General features: G+C 49.3%; 2 protein-coding genes across 2 annotated transcripts in view; both read left to right on the top strand.

Annotated features, from left to right (window-relative positions):
- Positions 1 to 6331: 6331 nt before the first annotated feature.
- LOC122365817 (serine protease 33-like) lies at positions 6332 to 7947 on the top strand. The gene has a single exon (XM_043337383.1). The coding sequence runs from the start codon at positions 6332 to 6334 to the stop codon at positions 7748 to 7750; it is 1419 nt and encodes a 472-aa protein (XP_043193318.1). The 3' UTR covers positions 7751 to 7947.
- Positions 7948 to 16957: 9010 nt separating this feature from the next.
- Positions 16958 to 17767, top strand: part of LOC122365831 (potassium voltage-gated channel subfamily H member 8-like) — a gene marked incomplete at its 3' end in the record, with an annotated part of 42155 nt that continues 41345 nt past the window's right edge. The window contains exon 1 of the mRNA XM_043337409.1: positions 16958 to 17289. The remainder of the gene's footprint in view (positions 17290 to 17767) is intronic.

Raw genomic sequence — 17767 nt, 5'->3', positions numbered from 1 at the left:
GTAGGGAGCGGCACCGGTTATCTTGTTCTCTCTCTCTCTCTCTCTCTCTCTCTCTCTCTCTCTCTCTCTCTCTCTCTCTCTCTCTCTCTCTCTCTCTCTCTCTCTCTCTCTCTCTCTCTCTCTCTCTCTCTCTCTCTCTCTCTCTCTCTCTCTCTCTCTCTCCCTCCCTCCCTCCCTCCCTCCCTCCCTCTCTCTCTCTCTCTCTCTCTCTCTCTCTCTCTCTCTCTCTCTCTCTCTCTCTCTCTCTCTCTCTCTCTCTCTCTCTCTCTCTCTCTCTCTCTCTCTCTATTTTGGAATGTACATATATCGCCACCGATATTAGAAAACGGTTTCATGCTGGGGGGGGGGGGGGGGGCTCATTTCGATCTTCGAGGTGTGTACCTACTGTACGACGTCGTAAGGGTATCGGAGCATTGCATTTTGAAGTTTTGATAATGTCAATAATTCACGCAGTACAAGCGGCCTATTCGGGCCTGTTTTCAAGACACCGAGCTAAAACTTTCTAGAGTGGGTCATGGGTATGTGTTCTATCACATGTGTTCCGGTTTTTCCACCTGAGTCCAAATATGTAAATATATTTAGAGTGTTTAGAATGACGTTCGTTAAAAACGCCTTTCAGTTTTCAGTTTCTAGGCAATGGGGGGGGGGGGGTCGCAAATCTGGCGTGGCCTTGGGTTACCGATATCGAAATTATGTGCTATATATTTTGTGCATACTGCTACTCTCCTGAATTGCTGAAAGTTCCAAAGCCATCCGTTACCTGGTGTAGCATTGATAAGCATTGGAACATTTTCTGAGTTGGTCACTCTGACCACCTCACCAGGTTACCTGACCTGGTGACCTGACCTTGAGAGACCTTGGTCCTGAAATTTTCATAACATGTGTAAAAAAGTGTTTGATAAAACGTCACCTTTTTTGAGATACCTACCTATTAGCGAAAAACTGCAGGTGGTGTTCTCCGCTCCCCTAGCAGGGCGCGGCTAGAAGCATGATGAACAGGTTTTACAAAAGATGAAATAAATACGTGCATATATCTCGCATAATTAACCACTATTCAATCCTTTCACGTACGTGGATAATATGTGCATACATACACTGAAATACTATTGAGCTACATTCCTTCCTTTCCATTAGAAGAACCGAAATGTGAATCGTCGGAAACATGCATCAGTATTACCAGATCGTCACGTGCTGAAGCCGAAAAACTCAATATTACTTAGAAAAGCTTATTGTCGATCCAAACTTTTGGGTTGGACGAGTCGCTTCGTTTTTTCGCTTTTTCGGTTTTTAGAGTCGCTTTTTCGCTTTTTAGAGTCGTTTTTTTCGATTTTTTCGCGTCGCTTTTTCGAGTTGCTGATTTCGTTTTTTCGGTTTCGCTGCCGTGGAGCTACACCAATGTTATCAAGTGAAGTTGATCGTCTACTGAAGCCGAAAAAGCGAAAAAACGAAACGAAAAACCGAAAAAGTGTGCCGTGGAGCCTGTACTTAACGGCCTTGGTTCTTCTGCTCAACGCCGTATCTCCTGGCTTCCGTTTTCATTGTTTATCTGCTCAAATGGCAATATTTATGCATGAGCTTCGTGGGTATTTGGAGACTTGTGGTGGCTCAGTGTCTCAAAATCCCTGGATAAAAACCAACTTTGAAAGGATTGTGATTTTATCCGCATATAGGCTGATACGCATTATTTTCTGCATGCGGGATCTCTCGAGTGTTCTGCAAAATACGGATGAAATGATGAATTATTAACCCGCGCCCTGCTGGGGGGGGGGGGGTGTTTGAACACCCCCCCTTGTGGTTTTTCGCGAATATCTCAAAAACGGCGGCGCGGAGCGCCGCCGTTTTTGGTACACCTTATCATACATCAATTCTACACATGTTGTGAAAATTTCAGACCAAGGTCATTCAAGGTCAGGTCACCAGGTCACTTGAAGTGACCTCACCTCATAAAAAGTTTCAATGTCTGTCATAGCTACACCAAGTGACCGATCGCTTTGAAACTTTCAGCGATTGCTAAGAGCAATAGCATGTACAAAATGTATATCTCAGAATTTTGATATCGATGACCTAAGGTCAGGTCAATTTTGCGACCTCCCCATTATAAGTCAATGGGAGAAAATTGAAATGCGCCTCTTTTGGACGAAGGACATTATAAACACTCCCAAACACCGAATTACAAGTGGTTTAGACACACAGAACATGAAAATGGTGTCCGTGACCCTTGTTTATGCCCTGAGGTCATCTTAGGTCACGAATGTTATCTAACAGTTTTTCGCAAATAACTTTTGATAGAGGCGTGCTAGAGCGATGAAAACGCCTTAGATGTGTTCAGCTCGACGATACGGATTGACTGATATGCAACATGACCCTTTCCGGTCAGGTCATGACCTTGACCTGAGGTCAAATTTTCAAGTTGACCTTTCAAGGTCAAGTTATAGTTCATTCGATGCGTCTTGACGAGAGGAACACGATGCCGGTAAAAGTAAGCTCGTACAAGGCTTGGGTCAAAAGTTATTGCAGAAAAACTGTTTCCGAAAAAATCGGCTATTTTTGCAGTTTTTGCCCCCTGCTGGCAAAACCGTTGACGTTAGGTCAAATCTGAGAGAATTACTCAGAAAGGGCGTTAATAGGGCTATCGAATGCGCTTTTCCGTGGCGCTGTAGCTCTATTGGTTCCCGAGTTATGCGTTGGCTTCTTGGAACTTTTCGACATTCGACCTGGAAATCGGCGAAATTTTGCCTTCAATGACCTCTGGTGACCTGAACTTTGACCTGACCTAAAAATTGACCGAAGTGATTTCGTCATTATTTTTGACGCTCTTTCGAACGCCGCCTTCCGCGTATCGCTACGTGGCCCAGGAGCCGAGTTACAAGGGGGGGGTGTTCAAACACCCCCCCAGCAGGGCGTGGAAATCCAGGACCCCCAGCCGGGCGCGGGTTAACCCTATTCCCGGCGGGGGGCCTTTAAGGCCCCCCTTCAGGTCTTTCTTGTGCCATTGCCAAACGCCGCAAGACTAAAAATTCATACTCGGTGACTTTTTTTAAGCATTCATTGCGCACATTTTGACAAAAAAAAGTTGCCGGGTCAGGTCAGGTCAGGTCACCAGAGGCGGTTTGGTGACCCCACCTCAGAAAAGTTTGCAATCACGCCAGAGCTAGAGTTTTTGACCGATCAATTTCTTCTCTTCAGGTTTTAGTTAGGGTACCAGTATGTGCAATTTGTATATCTCAGAATTTTCATATTTGTGACCTGAGGTCAGGCCAGACTCGTGACCTTTATATTGCAAGCCTATGGGAAAATATTGAAACGCCTCCTGCTTCGTGTAAACGAGTCAAAACCACCCAATTCTCTCAGTGTTATGGAAGATTATCTCATCGGTGATGATCCTGGTGCCGCTAATTGACAGGAGCACCGGCAAAGGTCATCTGAGGTCATGTGACGTCATAAATCGTTTTTCTGTCAATAAATCACGACATGATGGTGCTAAAGACTTGTAAGTGGTACCAAACTGCTCGCCTGGTCATGGCGCGTCGTTTGGTATGGAGCATGACCATACCCCACAACCTCATTGATGAATGACCTGACCTTGACCTCAGGTCAAATTTCAAATTGACCTGTGAAGGTCATCACATACTTATTTCGCATCGCCTCGGCGAGAGCAACAAAAAATGTATTAGTTTTATGTCTCTATGTTTCTTAGTTTAAAAGTTATATAGGTAACTAATTCCAAAACATTTTATCGTTGATGACCTCTGGTGACCTCAATATTGACCTGACCTGAAAATGGTTTATGTAAAAGTTGTAGATCTTTAAACGACCTATCAAACGCCGTTTGCCGTTTGTCGCTGCAATGTGTAGTTTTTGAGATCTGAAGGGGGGCCGAATCGGCCCCCCCGCCAGTTTCTTGGCCCGGCGGAGTCCGCCAGGAATAGGGTTAAGAAAAATGCGATTCTCTCGAAGCGGGCCACTACGTTTCCATGAATGACGCTATTTCTGCTATCTGCATTCTTAACTTTCAAGGATGTCTTGCATAACATCTGAGCACTACGAAAAAGAAGGTAAAAAATAACATTTTACATCAATGAGAGTTAGGCCTTCATAAGATGCCCTGACTATTCGACATATTCTTAGGAATGGATCCTTTGAACTCATCGTATGGTGGACTACCTTGCGCATATGCTTATAATAGCTTAGCAATAAACAAAATCCGAAGCTATCTCGCGCAACTATTAAAAAAAGACATATAGGAAGATATCAGAATATTTGTATATCTGAAATATTCAAAATTTTAATGTACATTTGTGATTTAACCCTCTCTCGAGGTTTAACGGACGGAAGCCTGCGTTAGCCAGTTCTGAGATTATTGTTTACATTCAATATAAGCCTGAGTAAAACATTTAAGGTCTCCAGGCATCCACTTAGGCAATTTAGGCTCCATCCAGAGTAGGTGCCGCCGAACCCAGGGCTGACGAGTTGAAATATTTCAACTTTTCAGTGCGTAATAAGCGCTCAGCGATTAGGCGTCGAATACGTGCCTTACCAGTGGACAGCCAGCTTAAAACTTGTTTCTGAGACGTAATCTGAGTTCGATCACTGCAGCCTCAGTATTGAAAGTTTGAATCTGTTGGCGTTATGTAATGGCTATTGGCTATGACATAAGACTTGTCGAGGAATGAAACAATTGCGAATGACTGTCTGTAACGTCAGTTACGTACATTATGCTAAAAAATAATCTTACACCACAATATTTGTTTGTTTCGCCCACATTTGGAGAGATAAGTGACCTCATCCAAGGTCGTCCAGGCTCAGGAAACTATGTGAACGCACAAAACAAAACAAACTCTTCCGGCCGGCTGCCTTCCGGTATATGTAGACCCGCTGCGCAATTCGCTCTCTCCCTTCCTCTGTGCTCCAATGTTTCCCTGTTGAGGGACACGGAACAGGCCGCCCTGGGGCGCAGCGCGCGACCGACCGGTCGATAACCTTGCCATCGTCCTCGACACGGTTATCTGATGAACCTGACCCAGTTGCGCAGACAGTTTAGCGGGGAGCGAAGGGGGACGGCAGCCTGCAAACGGACGCGTCAATCAGAATGCTGTGCAACCGGTCGGATTAGTGACAATTAGTCGGTCGGTTGAAAAGGGGGTGAGGCCAGCGTCATACCGGGTGTTACGTACTCTGCTGTGCGGTAGGGAGCCACTCCGAAGGCTGTCTGAGCTGCGGGGGGATTTGGGTTTATCGACAGTGATCCGTTGAATTCGCCGGTGTTCCAGAGCCTGGTAATGGAGGAAAAGTGATCCATATGTAGGTATCGGTATCCATATTTTCTCCATATCGTTATGCGAATGGATAACAAAATTGTTCAAGCTGAATCGGTGCGAAAAATTCCATGAAGATATGATCACAAGACGGACTTTTGGCAATGCTGCTCCAACACATGTTGTCTATATATAAGCCTGCCATTCCATGCAATGGCTTCAATTAAAGTCATCGTCAGCGTACTGCGTAAATCGGTTTAATTCTCCTTGGGATCGGTACCACTCCCAGTCGGGTTTCCTCTTACATTATGACCAGAGACCAAGCCGTCTGGAAGCACCGACTTTAAACTACCGTCAGAGCAGACGGCGTGTAGCTGAATACGGAAAAACAAAATCGTCCAAACCGGTTCTGAGGAATCATCACAACCACCACGTGCTTCACAGGACGTCGAGCGACTATTATCCGACGCTATTTAAACCGCTGCCGGGTGGAGAGCTGAGACTCTTCGGTAAAGAAACGATTCCTTGAGCTTCAGAAAACTTCACCTTGACCCAAATTGATGTGACTTCCTCCTCTGCCGGCGTCCAGCGATGCGCACTTCAAAAATATATCGGCTTTTCTTTTCTCCCAGACCACAACTGGTTGACAACAAAGCAGACACGGCATATTTGCCGAGCTTTATCTCGGGAATCTCAAAGCTAACACCACTTGTGCTTACCCAGCCAACCGCAAAACGTCCAGCCAACGCGGACTTCCTGCGTTCGTTTCAGCCTTGCTCATCCTGCCGCCGGGGAGGGACGGGGTGGCAATGGGTAGCGCCGGGGCACAAGGTCACTACCGGCGGCGCCTGACTGACCATGATGATGGGTTGAGCCCCTGCAGCCGACGGACGGTATATAACGCCGACCGTGACCATGAACACAGCGCAGTGGGACTCTGGCTCACAGGGAACTCACAGCCGCGCCCGCTGCTGCTGTGGAAACGGTGCAGCGGCGCCGGGAGTCGGACAACTAAATAGTTAGACTAGTACAGCCGGGAACGGACGTGGTGCTGGAACATCCCCTGTCAGCCGACTATGAGCACGATGCTGAGTCCCAGCGCGGTGTGGGCCGTGTGGCTGCTGGCGGCCGGCTGTGTCGGCGGCCAGGAGACCGAGCTGGCCGTGTTCGTGACACCGACTGACACGCCGGCGGTGACACGGTGTCAGGACACGCTCTCCTACTTGTGCGGCAACTCGACCGGCGACGGGTGCGTGTCGCCGCGCCGCTTCTGTGACGGCCGCGCCGACTGCGCCGCCGGCTGGGACGAGCTCGGCTGCGAGCCCTCGCTGCCCGGCTACCGGCCGGCCGAGGCGCCGCTCCGCAGCGGCAGCCGCGTCTACTGGAGCTCGCTGACTGTGCCCGCCTGCGCCAAGCTCTGCGACAACACGCCTCGCTGCCAGGGCTTCAGCTGGCACGGCCAGTACCGGCGCTGTCAGCTGCACACAGACCAGGGCACCGAACAGACGCTCGGCGCACAGTGGACCTCCTACCAGCGCACGGCGGCCAAAACCAACGGCACCCGAGGAGCCCGCTACCTGTTTGACCTGCCCGAGCCGACTGCCGCGTCATCTGCAGCCGACGAGGTGAATCTGTCTCTCCGAAGCAGCCCGCCAGTGCGCCGTCGTCGCTCTGCCCGGGTGGCCCGCGCGGCGCAGTGTGGCAGTCAGCCGGTGTTCTACATGCCTCCCCGCAAGCGGCAGGCCACGACACGGATCGTGGGCGGCAGCGGCGCCCCGTACGGCGCGTTCCCGTGGCAGGCGCACATCAAGGTGCGCCGCGCCGGCTACTGGGTGCACCACTGCGGCGGCGCCGTGGTCTCTCCGCAGCACGTGCTCACCGCCGCCCACTGCATGGTCACACACGACCGCGACCAGTACCTGGTCGTGCTGGGCGACCACACCAACGACGCCGTCGAGGAGCACGAGGCGGCGTATGCCATCGACAAGCTGGTCATCCATCCGGCATACGACAAGCCGGGCAAGCGGCACGACCTGGCCGTGCTGCGGCTGCGCGCCGGCTCCAACAAGAAGTCCGTGTACAGCGCGCGCGTGTCACCCGTGTGTCTGCCGGCGCCGTTCGAGCGGCCCGCCGACGGCACCGAGTGCGTCGTCTCCGGCTGGGGCCTGACCGACCCGGCCGACGACGCCAGCCTGGCCTCCTCGCTGCTGGCCGCGCGCGTGGCCGTCATCCCCGAGAAGGTGTGCGCCTCGGCCAAGGTGTACGGCGCCAAGCGGCACTTTTTCCCCGAGGGCACCCTGTGTGCCGGCTACCTGGAGGGCGGCGTCGACTCGTGCGGCGGCGACAGCGGCGGTCCGCTGGCGTGTCGCCTGGGCGGCACCTTCCAGCTGGTGGGCCTCGTGTCATGGGGCGACTCGTGCGCCGGCCCCAACAAGCCGGGCGTGTACACGCGCGTCGCCCAGTACACAGACTGGATCCGGCAGAACCTCAACTGAACCGACTGGATCCGATGGAACCTCAACTGACGTCCGACACCGACTGGATCCGGCAGATCTCAGCTGACACTGACTGAATCCATGACAGCACCGTCTGACACCAATGACCTCTGTAATATCTACGACAGACATTTGCACTGATCAACCCTCTACGAGCGTTCGATCAAAACTTCGAGCTTGATATTGTTGCCATTATGTCATGTGTGTTTTGTTTTGTAATAAATACCTACATATATTGTGAAGAAGTTGGGCGAACATACTTTCTACCATTTCTTCTTATCACACCGCAAGAAACCCTTATTTTGTTTTCTCAGCATGCTATCAAATAACGATTCACCCTCGCCTGCCGAGGGGGGTGCCGCCCCCATAGGGTTTTTTCGCGATAGCTCCGAACACGCTGGAGATAGAGAGCTAAAACTTGGCATACCTGACCTTTAATTCAAGCCGGATCTTTTGACGCCAACCGCATTTTTGGGTCAGGTCAGGTCACTGACCTATGACGTCATAAGTGAACCTCTGCACGGTCTCCAGATGTCGCAGCTTCGCAACGCCCTCACTGCCAGAGGAGATGTCACAGGGAAATGAAACTTGCAGGATCTAGTATCCATTATTAGTCTCACAACTTGTATATCTCGGATTTTACGTAAAGGTCATATGAGGTCAGGTCATTTTCGTGACCTCACCATTATAAGTCAATGGGGAAAAATGAAAACTGCTATTCTGGCGCCGGGAACGATCTCCAACTATCTGAAGCACACAGAATCGTGATTTGATGCACTCCTTGCAAGGTTGGATGCGCCACTTTTGCAAAGTTGACCTTTCGTGACGTCATTTATGACGTCATCAAGCTCACATTCGTTTTTCGTCAATACCTCTTGATCAAATTGAGCTAGCGAGTCGGGAAAGCCACCAATGGACTCAGGAAGACCTGCCGAATCGAATGGTATGCGACATGACCTCTTTCGACGAACCTCGTGACCTGGGGGTGCTGACCTGACCTTGACCTGAGGTCAACACCCTAAGTTGACCTGACCCGAACAAAAAGTATATCATTCGACGCGCCTGAGCAAGGCGAACACGATGCTACCAACATCGCGTCTCTGCAGCCATTGTTGGCGAAGTTATTCACCAAAAACTGAACCGTACCTTTGGGTACTTGACCTGACCTCAGAGGTCATCGGTTCACCTAGGACCTTAAAATCGGGTACCAATCTCTGCGTCTCGTAACGGTGCACACGCTCGTTTTTTTTTCGCGACGCGCTAGCTCTACCAGGGGCGAAATGGCGAGGGGGGTCGTACCCGCCCCCCCCCCCTCGGCCGGCGCGTATGTAGAAAACCAATAGGTCCGGCGAGGGTCAGTAAGAGGTCAGTAAGGTCTGCTACTGTTTCAACTTACGACTGGCAGGGGTAATGGCTTGGTGTTGAGCGCTCTGCTCAAAACCAAGCCATTATGTCTGGGAAAGGGAAAATGGTAACTATTCGCTTTCAGATACAAAAAAAAAATGGCACGGTCTGATTTAGGTACAAAGTATCAGGTAAAAATGAGGTCAAAAGGAAGACAACCAAAGATCATCAAAATAAGAATTATCCCGATCGCCATTTTTGGCGCAATGGTGGGGATAACTCTATTATAGTTCGTTTTATTTCAAAAGGACGCTGGCTCCAAGTATGTTTTTCGAACAAGCTAGCAAAACGGGCAAAAACTGAACCTGAGAAACTCGAACGTCGCCTTATTTTAACATGTGAATTATTCCCGATAAATTCCATGCCTGCGTTTTGGAACTAGACATGAGAACAGTGGTGACGTCATGCTGTGGAACTTGCATTGCAATGCAACGCATAACTATCATGGAAAGAATCGATTAGGTACTCGATTCGGGCCTCGGTAAGAGCAAAAAACGAAGTTTTCCCAAAATTCGTTGGCAATGAATGCTTTCGTACGGACATTGGGTGCCAGCTGCCACCAGTGACGTCATTGTAGTATGCTAATTTTTGAAGTCACAATTTCCATGTATTTACCGAGCACAATTTGAAATCGATCATTTTTTCGGCAAGAAATTCTTAGCCAGACGCTGAAGTTGCCAAAACTCACGTGAGAGCTTCGATAATGCACTTTGAGCCAGCGTCCTTTTGAAAAAAAAAACGAACTATAGTTTCGACCACATTGTTTTTAGCATGCAAACTGTAGGTATTCGTAATAGATAGGTGACATTTTTGAATTAGCTTCTCATCTCTTCGTAGCGTCTCTCGACAAATACCTTATACCTATCGTGTTGGAGTACGGTGACGTGATCAGACAATAATGCGACTCATTTCTGCCAGCGCAGTCTACCGCAAGTCAGCCAAACATGCATGGAACATGTATGCCTGTCGATGTAATGCACCACGATGCTTGATATTCTGTCATCAGTGTCGACTAGCTGTAGTGCTTTGCGGCGGTACCCGCTGGTAATTGGCTTTTATTTAGGCATTTATAGTATAGCACCTGTGATTGTGGAGTCGGGCACTGCATGACCAAATACTTTTGAATGTTGAGCTTTAGCCTGATATCGTAGAATCAGATATGTCACCCTATAATCTTAGGACCAGAAGCGTGTTGATTCATTCGCCTTTTTTCGATGACAGTTGACACCATATCGGTAAACCTTGTGAACACCTCCAGTCATACGGTGTCTATCATCGGGCTCAAATTATCCCCGACTCTGACCCGAATCGCCAGCACACGCCCCGCCATCCCTCACGTTAGCGAGATTTACAGCTCATCCATTACTGCCAGTCCGGGGGCGGCAGCGGGCGCCGACCTGACCTGACCTTTGGAGACCCATCTGCCATGCAACGCGTGTACCCGGCCGGCAGCCTGTCCGTTACAGGTGGGGGCGGGGAGGGGAGGGGGGAGGAGGAGAACAGCTGACACCGCCGCGCCGAGGGTGGCGACGGCTGGGCCGTATTTTGAGCCGCCCGCGCGGATCATATGATCCACAACCACTGCAACAAAAAGGAGACGAGACAGGGAGAGACGACGGATTCCCTCGAGCGACCGGCGAGGGTTATGTTACGGGTCTTGTTAGTACTAGCCCCGGGCTTCGCACGTAGACGTATCGGCATGGTCTTTCCTGCTCAGTTTGTGGGTGGTAGAGCAGCCATTTAGGCTTAATTGGTATCTGCATGGACTCTTTCAGGCATGTACCTAGACTTGGGGCCATGAGGAATGACGTCAACGCTGCGTGCGTCATATGTGCTCCATTTATCCTAAGGGAAAAAGTGGTTAAAGACATGGATATTTTGGGATATATGCTTCTGCTCTGCAGTGTGACGTTGACCAAAACAACTAATGCAAAAATCCGAACCAGTGTTCAATATTTGACTTAAAACTGCAGTCGAGCACAACAACTTAATTGTTGAGAAAAAAAAAAACAAGACATGAAGCTGACCAAAAACTATAAGCTTTGGAAAATATAGATCAGTCTGGACACCCTGGCATGTTGAAGCTCTTATCATCGTGACAAAGCTGAGCCATATTTTAGTATGTGGGCCATGCTGAAGGTCAGCGGTTACTCACCATCTCAGCTCAGTGGACACTGAAGAATCGACTGCGAGCAAGAACGCCGACCGCTTGCATCGCGAACAAAGCCATTGGCACAGCAGGACTGCCTCCCACTTTTCCCAAGGCCTCTCGCTCTTTCCCAACAGAGCAGCTCCAAGGCCTCTTGTCCGACGATCGCTCACGCTCACACAGGAACAAACACGACAGACAGAACATCGGGATCCCAATATCACAAACGGAGACAACGGAGACAAAACAAAAACCCGCCGGAGAAAAACGTCCGGCCGGCTGACAGGAGGCCGCAGCTCGGACCTCGACCCAGCCGAGATGTGTAACTTGTGTGTGGCCGACGGCCGGCGCTCCGCTCTGTTATCCCGCCGACACTGTTTGGTCTTCTTTCTCCCCACTAGTCTGTGTTTTTTCGACAGCAGCTTCACTGTGGAAACGAAGTCCAATTCCAATGTACCCTGACAGCGAGTTGAATTCACTTATTGGACTTCCATTCCAAGTTCGACATCATTCAGAAGCGATAGCTGGAAGAAAACAACCTCTTAGCACTCGTAGTTTTATGTGCTGAAAAGGAAACAGGAAGTTGATTAGGCTGTCGATACGTTGATATGTCTGTTGATACCTCACGCCACATATTCTATGAATTTTTTATTCAGCTATTTATATCAATGATAAAGGTGAAGCATGAGTGAGATCTACGACACAAACAAGTTCAGCATAAGTCACCGAGGAATGGTTAGGACACCGGCTACTCAACCTATGTAAAATAATGTCGAAGTGCTATCAACCTATTCAAAGGGCTATAGATTCCATTTCCACTCAAGAACTATCACTCAGGAAAGTTTATTCATTTACCGGAGCCTGTTACCATCTCGGTTAGGTAAGTACTACCATTGATCGGAGCTTGAGCCACCAGGGACCGGTGCCCAGCCGCAAACCATTATCCCGGGCAGAGACTGAACTCTCTCATCGCCGTGCAGCCGCAACTGAATGCATGCAGTCTAATTGTGTATACGGTTCAGCCCTCCGACGCTGAATCCTGCCGTTAATAAACCGGCTCGCTACCGTTTGTGATGTGTTTGTGTGCTGTGTGTGTGTCGCCGATAAGCCGACTTGTGGCCTGCGCGGACCTTCTTGCGACTCTGGCCCGAGTCAGCCACCTGCTGGAGCTTATTGCGGCGGTCGCCGACTTCTCAATATGATGGTGGGGCTGAGTCGACCCTTGAGATAACGACATATGCTTTGCGTTTCAAGCAAGCTCACTTGAACACCGAAAGCTTGGAAGCTTCAATCATGCTGGCAGGGGCAAGACCACGTGTATAGGTAATTCCTGGTATTCCGTAGAGGCATGAAGTCATATGGTTTGCATTTTATTCACGGGGAAAGACGGTTATATTAGTTGGATGGGTCATAGCATGGTGTGCTCAGACCAGGGAAATAATTTCTACATGACTTGTCCTGTATGGACGAGATACACCTAAGGCACGCGCATTTGGATGTCATTCCTATCTGTACACATTCCCTATGGGCACTGAACAATGAGGATGTTGAACGATATAAGTGCATTTTGCTTGCATTTGATTTGAACAATAGCTACGTTTTGTCATTTCCCGCATTTTTTATGGCAACTTTTCTTTAAAAAAAAAATTTCCACTATCAACTTTGCTCACATCTATGTGAAAGTCTGCTATATTTATTAGAATGTGTGCATTTCAAGCTAGATTTTGTGATACGTTGGCGACAGAGAGCTCACTTTGACGGCACATTGCCAACAATAAATGGATGATGAATGACCAGGAAATGTTCTGTGAAATGTCAACCATTTCGCACAATGAGCTCAATGATGCTGTAAATTGATTGGATGGGTGCTAACAATACGGTCGGAGGACGCGCACTGTGATATATGCACTAGAGATACGCTTTTTTCACTGTGCAGTGTTCATGTGCATGACGTGCATAATTTGCATATAGCTAATCAAAGCAGTTGATAAGAAATCACTCATGGGGCAGAATGTGGCAAACCAGATGTGATGCATCACTGACAGTGAATGCGTTTAGCTCACTAAAATAAAATCACTTACTAAGTCAATGTATGCCGTTTATAGTCAGGCAATATGACAAACGATCCTCAATACACCATGTAATTATTTTACGGCATCAGCGCATTCAGTTAAGATGCTAATTCGATATGCAGCTCGCTGATAGCTGACCCCTGCCTCCTGCTCTCCTCTGAGAGGCCCAGCGTCGGCGCAGGGGTCCTCCATCTCCCGTTATCCGTCGCTCTGCCGTCCACCCGGCCATCGCCGCGGGCTGTGTCGGGTGTGTCGCTTACACAGCCGGCCTGGCTCGTTAGCGACGCGTCGTTTGCGACAGCACGGCGAATATGACCGGACACAGAGAGTCGTTATCGCTGGCATGATGGTCATGACGGACTGTGACAGTGGCTCTCATCTGGCATATGCTAGATCCCGTGGCGAGAGACTGAGCAGCGATTGTGGAGAAGAGGAATGGCGGAATGAATGCGACTTCTGTACTGCCGTTGTTGTCTGACATTTGGGGAATGCAGTAGAGAGAAAAAAAAACGACCATAAAATTTCACACATTAGATATGGTAAGCTTTAGCTACATGACAGATGAAAGCCTTTATACTGGATATGATACCATAATGTGATACAATGATGCCAACGAAAAGGTAAAATGTTTAGCAGCCTAAAAGCACCTTACTGCTATCATATACATAGGAGCGAGAGCAATAACTGAAATGAAAGCCTACCAAATTCGTTGGATTGACTGCAGAGAAATAATGAACCGTAAACAAATAGATAAATTTATCGCTCTACATTCAAAACTTTGTTGACGCTCAATACCTACACCAACCCATTCGTATCTCACTTTCCTCTATCACGGGAGTTCCCCTATCGGCCGAGTGTGCCGGGAGTCCCTGCCGATTGAGGTGGCCGGCGCGGCGGACGCTATTGATGGGTGTTGGCCGACGAGCGAGATTGGAGCGCCCTCCCCTCCGGGGGAGGGGCAGGGGGGCTGGTGGCGACGCCCGACTAGGGGACGTCAAAGGTAGGAGTAGCGAGGGAACCAGTAACGGAAGGGTCGTCCACCGGTCGATACTGGGGTGTACCCGACAGACGGCGGACCTGCTGCTCGTGCCGCCTCGCTCGCGTCAGTGGAGAGCGAGCAGAGACCGTGTCACGCCTGAGTTGAAGTCGACGGGGGACCGACTGCGCTGACGTCACCACTGCCAGACGCAGTTAGAGACACTGACATTGACAGACCCCGTTTTGAGGCGCAAGTGGTGACGTCGGCGGTAGTAATTACGGTCAGTCTGCCGGGCCGCCAGGGCAGAGACAGCCCTGCGGTCGCAGAAATGTCAGCGCCGTATCATTTTGGACCATGGTATGGTTGGCCGTTGGGAGATATTCGTTGTTTAGGGACTAACTAAGTCTCAAACCAATGGTGTGAATGTTTTGTTGGATGTCTTGGATTTCAGCCAGTTCTGTGTTTTTTTCCAATAAAAGGAATTGCATAGCAACTAAATTAGTATTATTCCACGCTTTGATTTTTTTTTTTTTTTGCATAATATCCTAGAGCCTGTCTTACAATGTGTCCAGCAACGACACCACCCTTCTAGGTCCGTCAGGACCACCATTTGTATGCAGGCGACGGACCCATTCTCGGCGAAATGTTAACGAGGGCAATTAACACTGATATGCATTTAATACCACATACATCGTCTGTCAGACGACTCGTAGTTCCCTTCCTAACCAAAACAAATGCCTTCAACACTAAATAAGCTTCTGTCGGATGTGGGCCGATGCGCTGTTATTGCGGCGGCGCTGTTGTTTTCTAGGAGTTTGAGTCCGTGGTGCCGCGTCCCCCAGTGCTCGTTTCCCCTTGTTTCTCTCTCTTTCCCTCGCTTCTCGCTGGGATCTCGGGGAGTGCATCCCTGCAGTCCAGCAGCTAATTGTGATTACCAGAACGGTGGAAAATGAAATCGAATACGCCAGCATCTATTGCAAGCTTTTGAAGAAGTCTGGCCAGAGACGGCAGGAGCACCCATGGCTGGCTGAGCAGCGCGCAGCCTCAGCAGCCGCCTGCGGCTCGTAGGGATGCTGTGCCGCAGAGCACCCATGTAGTGCGGCACACCCAGACAGCCTCCTCGAGTCAGCTTGCTGTGGGGCTGAGATGGCAGGCCCTCTCGAGACGAGAGCGTAAGCTTGCTTATTAAGTAGGTGAAACATCCAAGGTGAGAGTATGTACATACATATTTTAACATGTTCATTATAAGCAAATGCATCGGATATCTCCCGTTCGTCTTGACAACATTGCACAATAAAATCACTGTAAAAGATGGCCCGCAATATATTGATGAGACGGAGAAATATCGCAGACTGTAGTGGTTCTGGGAAACTTAGCGTTAGAATCGGTGAAGCCCTGACTATTTCGACGAACACGTTAAATGCGCTCGAGATGGAGGAGATGTGCAGTTGCTCGTGGGCTCGTGGTATTGCGAATGCGGACGCATTTGATATCAGCACTTCTAACTATATACTACAGCTATCTTCTTCTGCTTTGAAGTAATCATTCCTCATGAAATACAGCTTGCGATTAATCATAAAAACTATTCGAAATTAGAATAAATAACGAGAGGTGTTTTGATTGTCGGGTAGTGGACACTGGACAGCCTGCGGCCGGCCAAGTAAGTATACACATTTTTTTTGTAAGACACTTGTGCCCAGCATTTTATGCTATACCTACTCGGATGGTCACGCGTGTCTACATGTTATAACATAAAGATGTAGTAAAATTGTTATAACATGTTAACACGTGTGATTATCCAGTTCTGCAGGATGCAACAGAGACTTGCACTGCCTTGCATTTGGAAAAAAAAATGGAAGCCCATCCAGTGCGTCTGATATATTTATACAACGAAGCCAAATATATTGTACATACCTTGGTATGAGAGCAACTGTTCGAGTTGATAGCTTCTTTTATCAACACTGACCATAAGCGCATGCCAGAAACGCTGCAGAAACGCATGCGATGACAGTGCTTATGTATACCGTGCCGGGCGGAAGGCGAGTCGCAGCCGGCATGGCGCCCTCACTGCGCGGCGCACGCGAGCCTTGCACTCTACACGCAAACCGAACTATGCGCTCGACCCTTTCGCCATGTGAAGAGTCCAGCTGAGAGCATCCAGCGGCCGTCAAATTGCGTACAGCACGGCAACAGGTTAACGGCCATTGCAGATTTAACCTGATTATTCTATAACGATGTCATGTTATAAAGAAGAAAGGGTTTTGACGAATGGATATTTTTCCTTTCTCATAAGCAAGTTTGCAAACATATCCGTGTCTCTCCCTCCCTCCCTCTCCCCCTCTCTCCCTCTCTCTCTCTCTCTCTCTCTCTCTCTCTCTCTCTCTCTCTCTCTCTCTCTCTCTCTCTCTCTCTCTCTCGCTCTGTCATGTGCCGCCGTACCTTCACGCAGCGCGCTCCACCGAGCCCCGTCGGTTTCGTCGGCTGCGATAAAGTAATCGACGCGCGCGACGGCAGCGGCGACGGCGCGACCTGTTGAGTGGCGTCGACGGCCGACGCTCCCGACGTTCTGAGTCGAGCTGCGGCCGTCGGCGCGGAGGGTGCGTCGAAAACGTCGGTCCGCGCCGGCGACGACGGCAGGACGGTGCGGTGGAGAGAGGCGTGAGGTTGGGAAGGGAAGGAGACAGAGCAAGTGAGAAAGAGTGAGAGAGCAGCAGGTGACGCGTAAGGAGAGAGATCGGCGATGTGAAGTGAGGAGAGAGTTGAGGTCTGAAAAGTGACAAGTGACCAAGGTGAGGTGTGGAAGACACCGCCGTCAGTGCGTTGGTAAAGGAACCCATCCGTGACCCCGCCGGTGACTGAGGGGGCAGAGTGACAGTTTGCGTTTGAAAGAAGAAGCGCGGTTTGTTGTCAGATGATGGATAAACACTGTGACCAGGTGAGTTGTGGCAGTCAACACGTATAATAGTTTTATATGCCTTTTTAACAGGTCATAGCCCAACTTTTTCTTAAAAAAGAAATATCTCTAGGCATAAATGTCCAACAAATATCAAAATAACTTTTACCTTGAACTCACCTCATCACGATGCATCATTACCGGCGTTTCGATTGAAAGTGCGATTGGTTTTCTTTTTTCACTCCTCGGTTTTTCCTGTTCAATATTTTTTCTCACAAAGACTGTCAAGAAAAATCAGCAGTTCATTACAGTTGCAGTTCAATGGCAGTTGCCCTAGGTGGCGTCGTTTTTACTGACGTGGAATAACCAGAGCTGTCCAAACACATATTTGACAGCTTTTCCCAAGTTTGCTGTGCGTGCCGTTGCTGAGATCTTAGGCTTGTCTCAGCCCCACACTTTGTAAAGATTTCGACTCCGTACTGGACGACTCGAGCACAAAAGGCATGTTGTGCTCTAGACT

Source organism: Amphibalanus amphitrite, unplaced genomic scaffold (assembly GCF_019059575.1).
Source record: "Amphibalanus amphitrite isolate SeventyFive unplaced genomic scaffold, NRLGWU_Aamphi_draft 000765F_arrow, whole genome shotgun sequence".
In the NCBI taxonomy this organism is placed as follows: Eukaryota; Metazoa; Arthropoda; class Thecostraca; order Balanomorpha; family Balanidae; genus Amphibalanus; species Amphibalanus amphitrite.
The sequence above is the reverse complement of the archived record's forward strand: the minus strand, read 5'-3'. Positions and strand labels throughout refer to the sequence as shown.

What these genes read in the sequence shown, in the direction of transcription:
- LOC122365817 (XM_043337383.1), top strand. Translation starts at nt 6,332, where the DNA reads ATGAGCACGATGCTGAGTCCCAGCGCGGTGTGGGCCGTGTGGCTGCTG.